Source organism: Panthera tigris, chromosome B4 (genome assembly GCF_018350195.1).
Source record: "Panthera tigris isolate Pti1 chromosome B4, P.tigris_Pti1_mat1.1, whole genome shotgun sequence".
Lineage (NCBI taxonomy): Eukaryota > Metazoa > Chordata > Mammalia > Carnivora > Felidae > Panthera > Panthera tigris.
In genome coordinates this window covers 107,827,695-107,833,694 of record NC_056666.1, presented here as the reverse complement: position 1 = coordinate 107,833,694, position 6,000 = coordinate 107,827,695, and the positions used below count along the sequence as shown (strand labels likewise).

The 6,000-nt window shown below is 40.2% G+C and overlaps 1 protein-coding gene across 2 annotated transcripts in view; it reads right to left on the bottom strand.

Annotated features, from left to right (window-relative positions):
- Positions 1-4,586: 4,586 nt before the first annotated feature.
- LOC122240403 overlaps positions 4,587-6,000 on the bottom strand; it is a 140,802-nt gene continuing 139,388 nt past the window's right edge. Inside the window, exon 6 of one of the 2 annotated variants that reach the window (XR_006220094.1) lies at positions 4,587-5,262. Coding sequence is in view for 1 of the 2 variants with exons in the window: in XM_042992844.1 (XP_042848778.1) it covers positions 4,704-5,278 (575 nt within the window). In the remaining variant the exon portion in view is untranslated. Of the gene's footprint in view, positions 5,279-6,000 lie in introns of both variants that reach the window. The other variant, XM_042992844.1, reaches the window with a different exon arrangement.

Genomic DNA, 6,000 nt, shown 5'->3' with positions numbered 1-6,000 from the left:
ACTTCAGATTGGTGCATTGCAGTTTTAATAACTAAGGTAACTTATATATGAGGCTCATCTTGGGTAGCCAAAAGATGAGTGGATGTCTGTATCGACCTCCAGATCTTAAAAGTGTATATCAAGATCTTAACGTGGTTCACTTATGTGTACAGTCCAGATATTCTGAACACCACATCATTATTTCAAGACTATGTCCTTGAGAAAGCTTCTCAGAGTAGGGGAGACAAGCAGAACACACAACCTAGAAAGGGGAGGGGGTGAAAAGCCTCTGGTTGCCTGGGTCCAGCTCATAGCTCTCAGTAACTTCCCCCAACATCTCACCCCTTGTGACTGGCTCTTACAATCTCACATGCTGCACCTGCTCTTCCACAATGTGCCCTGAGTGGCAGTAAAGGGTTTCGCTAGCATGGATGTGACTCCTTTGGTGGCTGTCTGGCTCCATTGGAGGCAGATGCCAGCAACAATATAGGTAAGTGGAAGAGAAAACACAGATAAGACAATGATATTCAAAATTGGCTCAAATTTTTCCAGCAAGATTCTCATGATCCTTATAATTGATTAGTTAAGTCCCCTAGGCTGAGTGACAGATCATTTAGGGCACCCATTTGTATCTTTATGTGATTTGATGGAAACGACACATTAATAGACTCATTAGGTATAAACTCACAACATTCTGTTTAGATGATGGCATACATGCTTCCTTGTAAAACAGTAATAATATCCTAGGCCATCCTACTTTGGAGGATAGTTTTTCTCATTAGAGATATTCCAGTGTTCAGTAAGGGACAGGTTTTGTTTAAGGCTTGCTGGGTGAATTTAATAAGTGCTTCTATGTGTGCTATTGTCCTCTAGACCAATGGAAAGAACAAATATGGTGGCCAAATGATCAGACCATGTGAAACAGAGCATTCTCACCTAGGCTTGAGGAGAAGGAGGTTGGCAGCTTTAGGAGCTTGACCTGTTTGTACAAAGCATACATGTTGGCTAGGGAAGGCCGCGCTGTCAAGTGTGAGATGGACTGGGGGCAGGATACACTAGACCAGGACTCCACCTTTCCCCCTCTTTCAATGGTATGTGTTCAAACCCAGGTATAGTGCATTTGAACAAGTCCAGCTTGCAGCAGGATAATGGGATCCCAGGGGAGATTGAGGTGCAAAGTAACTCATCCGTCCTGGCAGGACGTTCCATTGAAAATTTTGGTAGATAATTTCTTTCCCAGGTGCAGATGGGACTTGGTATTCTCAGCTGCATAGCCCATTGATCTATGGTGAGAGTCAGGGCAATGGCTGTTTTCTATGATTTCTATATCTTTACAGTACTGGGTGCCTTGACAAGAGTCTACAGTCTGACTCATGGGGCAGTGGGCCCTACTGGTTGATCACTCAGATGTCCTAAAGCCTGGATCAGTACTTTAGCTCACATGGACAGGGTAGTTTTAGCTGTTAGTAATATCTGCTGCTTTAATATTTTTTTTTCCTTTCTATTAACCCAGCTGTTAGCAGGTTATAGGAAAGATGGAACCTTTACTCAATGTCATGTCCTTTTCCCCAGTCTTGAATATTGTGACCTTTGGAATGTGACTTCTGATTATTATCTGGCCAATAAGGCTATCTATATATGGTATTCAGCTTCTCTAATCTCCTAATGGTAGTAGCCTGCTTTGCATGGTGACAGGGAAAATCTGCATTTAGGCCAGCTACAATGTCCACACAAACCAGGATAATTTAGAATCTTCACTCAGAGGTAGAGGGCTAGTGTTTGCCAATCCCTCACCAGTTTGGAATTCTGGTAGATGACCCCAGACTTCTTTGGCAGTTGCACTGGGCATTGTTTAGAACACACAGTATTCACTACTACTGCATTAACCAAGTCACTATATTTTAAGGGTAATCTGGCAACTTTGGCAACATGCCATCCTCCCTGGGCACAGTGGAGGCCACTCTGTACCCAGTGTGCTATATCTACTGAAGGATCAGTTTCTAGGGCTTGTATTGAGTTAGGACATCAGCTTTGTGATTGCCAGGGATTGTCAGTGTCTATGAGCTGGACATGGAAGACAGAACAGCCTTGACTTCTTGTAGGTGAACCCAAATGTCACCCCCAACATATCCTGACCCCACAAGGGTCCATTCATAATCCTCCACCCTTTGGCTTCCCATCATCCAAGCCATAGGTTAATCCCTGTAACACAACCCAACTGTCAGTGAGAAGGGTTAATGGCCAGGGCTCATGAGTGATCATCAACCAAACTGTTCTGAGTTTAACCCACTGGCTGCTGCACTGGCTGCTGTGTGAGAAGCTCTCCCTGGAGAAGAGCTGCATACACTGCTAGCAGCTGTTACTCTAAGGGATGTATCAGGTTTCTGTCCCCTTCTTCAGCTGGGACCATATTAGGGGTATCTCTCTTTTTATTGTCTCTGCCACAATGCCCGGCCCTTATCTTCCAGATAAATATAACTCGGATGTTTGGAAGATGCTCAGAGCTTTAATTTGCTTCAACAGTATTTTTGTTTTCCCAAAGATAGCTCGCTGTTTTGATCCTCAGTTTCATAATACCTTCTCTTTACCAGACGGTATGAAGGATGAATACCCTGTGCTCGATGGGAAAACCCCCAAATCTCTACAAAGACTTGGATGTCTTTCATGCTTTTAGGGATTGATAAAGCTTACATCTTAATAATCATAGCTCCTGGGACAAAGCGTGTCTTACCTGATCAAATGATTCCCCAAAACTCTGCAGTAGTGTATGAGCCTTGAATTTTCTATGGGCGTAGTTCTCTCCCCTCCCTTGCAAATGTTCCTGCAAAGCCTGCAGTGTTCAGCATCAGAGGCAAGCCTTTACTTGTTACCATTATTATCATCAATGTTATGGGCCCATTTTACAGATGTAAGGAAGGACAGGGACAGTCTTGGATTACCATCCCATGACATATTGTGGGACTTTGCAGGTAACCTTGGGGATGCATCTAAGGACATTCTGTCCCTCCCACATAGGAACAAATTGATCTTAGTTATCAGAAACTATGCTTGCCAGAGTCTCTCACATGAATCTCCACAAAGAGTACGGACTTTCACAGGAAAACTTTTTGAAAAAGTATCAGAGTAAAAGAATGATTATCTATAAATGACGAAAGATTTTAAAATGACCATGGTTAAAAATTTGAGGAGAGCTCATTATAACATAACTGACAAGAAAACTTGGTTATTTCCGTGGCATACATTTTAAAACTATGACGGATAATACTATACAAGGGCTTATTAGATTTTTTGGAATTTCATACAAACATGCCCTACAGAAAATTTAGCATTTAGCATTGTATGCTTCCCATTCCAAACAAGCCTGATTAGTTCAACATCTTTTTTTCACAAGGACAGAGAATACATGTTTTAAAGTGTTCCAGGACCCCTCTGGAAAATCTTAAAGTTAGTTCAAAATCAACAAGACTTCATTAGAATTTGATATTTGGGAAGTTTGTCAAACATATTAAAAAGTTTAAAACACTTGATTAAATAGGGTCATGGGTCACTATGAGACAATATTTAGTTATCCAATCAACGAAAGTGACAATTAAAGACTTCAAAGGCAAATGAAGAAAGTTACATAGTTGTAAAAAACTTAGCTATGTTAATAGAGAAGCCTAAGTTTCCATATGCAACAAAAGTCCTGCTAAAGACAACATGAAGAACAGGAAATTGTTTTGATAAAACACAAAATCTTTGTTTCCTAGGCAGATTACATAAAAGATAAAGACATTTCTTTCATAACCCCATCAGGAACAGACCAACAGTGAGGAAAATTTTGCCCTTTTAGCAGATGAAAGAAAAATAAGTTTCAATTTTATGTAAGCACATTTTGATATTAACACTTATTTGTTTAGGCCAGTTAAACAGAGCTGTTTACAAAATAATTTTGGCAATACTTCCCATATATGTTTATGCATCCATAAACATACAGAAACATACAGACAGACATAAACAGAGACCTCATAGTTTCTATTCCAAAACTTTAGCCGTGAATTAGATACCACTCACAAGATTGGAGTTTTCTGGTGCAAGGGAGCGTCCATAGCAATCTATATTTTGAAAAGCCTGCCTTTCCCTCTGTGCTTCTAGTCTCTGTGGACAGTGCTTTATTATCTCCTGGGGGATTTACATTTCAAAGACATAAGATTTGCAACTTCAAGGGAAACAATGCAAGTCTTCTCCTAGAAGTTTTGGGGTGTATTTCTCTATTATCAGAAATCTAAGATAATTGCTTTTTAAAATTTTCCAGGGTGTTTGGGTGGCTCAGTTGGTTAAGCATCTAACTCTTGGTTTCAGCTCAGGTAATGACCTCATGGTTTCCTGAGTTCAAGCTCCATGTTGCGCTCTGTGCTGCTAGCTCTGCTTGGAATTCTCTGTCTCCTCTCTCTGACCCTCCCCTACCTGCTCTGTCTCTATCTCTTTCAAAATAAATGAACTTTAACTTTTTTTTTTCTTTTCTTTTCTTTTCTTTTTTTTTTTTTTTTAAGTTTCTTTAGTACTGGGGGTTAGACAGCATGGGGCATTTCATCCATTTCATTATAGATCATAACATCTCCCTTCATTCTCCTCACTTTTTCAGGGATTTTTTCTCCTAGCATCCTAATTAAGCTCTGTCATAACTGCTCAGATCTTAATCTGAGGTGGGTGGCTGTGTTCTCCTAGCTTCGCAAAATGGCACACTAAGTCTCCAATTTATTTTGTAACTCTCCCACCTTGTCTGCTAGCCCTGAATTTAGCAAAAGAGTGGACAAATGCATGCCCTTTGCTAACTTCAGCTCTTTTTCCAACTTTTTCACTTGAGTTCCAGCCTCTAGTTGGGCATCAATGACCAGTTGAACTGTCCACAGTAGACACCAGCCCACGACACGAACTACTTGTTTTCTTTCTCTGTTGCAGCGTGTTATGCTCAGTTCCTCAAACAGGCACATTAGAGCAGCCAGTGTTTTCAAGGCATCCCAAAAACTCACATGATGGTCCACAAGAATCAGACTTATAAGCCACCCCTCCCCACACAGAGATTGATGGAAACTTGAGATTTCCTCTGAGTGTGCCTCTTTCCCAAGGCTAGAGAACTTCCAAGGCTTATAGTGGCAATCCCTCCTTAGACAGAAGTAGATGGACAACTTGCGATTTCTTTCAAGGATGCCCCTTTTCCAAAGCCCATTTCTTTGGTCTCCTGGCTGGCCGGCCAGTTGTTGGTTGGGAAATTGGCCCCTGTGCACACAGAGCAGGGAGACACTGAAAAAAGAGACAACTACTCCAGATTAGTAAATGGCAAATTTAACGAGCAAGGGAACTTATATATAAGGCTTATTTGGTGGCTGCAAGGTGAGTACATCTCTGTGTCCAACTCCCAAATTTTAGGAGTTTATTTAGAGACCTTAACTGGGTTCAGTCATGTGTAACCTCCAGATATTCTCAACACCACATCATTATCTTCAGACTAACTCTTTGGGGTCAACTTCTGGAAGTGGGTAAGACAAGCGGAGTATACAGTCTAAGGACAGGGAGAGAGTAAGGAGCCTCTGATTGTCTGGGGTACAGCTCATAGGTCAGGTGTTGAGGGGTGTCACATACTCTCAATGACATCCCCCAACATTTATGAATGCTTAAATAAATTGGAAAGATAAATAAACCACAGACAGTATTATAGTAATAAAAAATTGTTAAAGATAAGTCAAAACTTCTGTACAATACAAAGGAAGATCTCCTTTTTCCTAGGTCTAAAATTTAACAAATTTTTTCAATATACGGAAAAGAAACTGGTTGGAACTCAACCTGCAAATCTTTGTTATCTCACTTAATTGGGTTATTTGTTTTCTGGAAGCCATTTATTATGTTACATTTTTTTAATCTTACATTCTTTTACCAAATTATTTAATGTCCTATTTACCTATTTATCATTCAAAGAATATATTTTTCCTTTTTGTTTTTTTAAAACCTGTTATATATATATATATATATATATATATATAT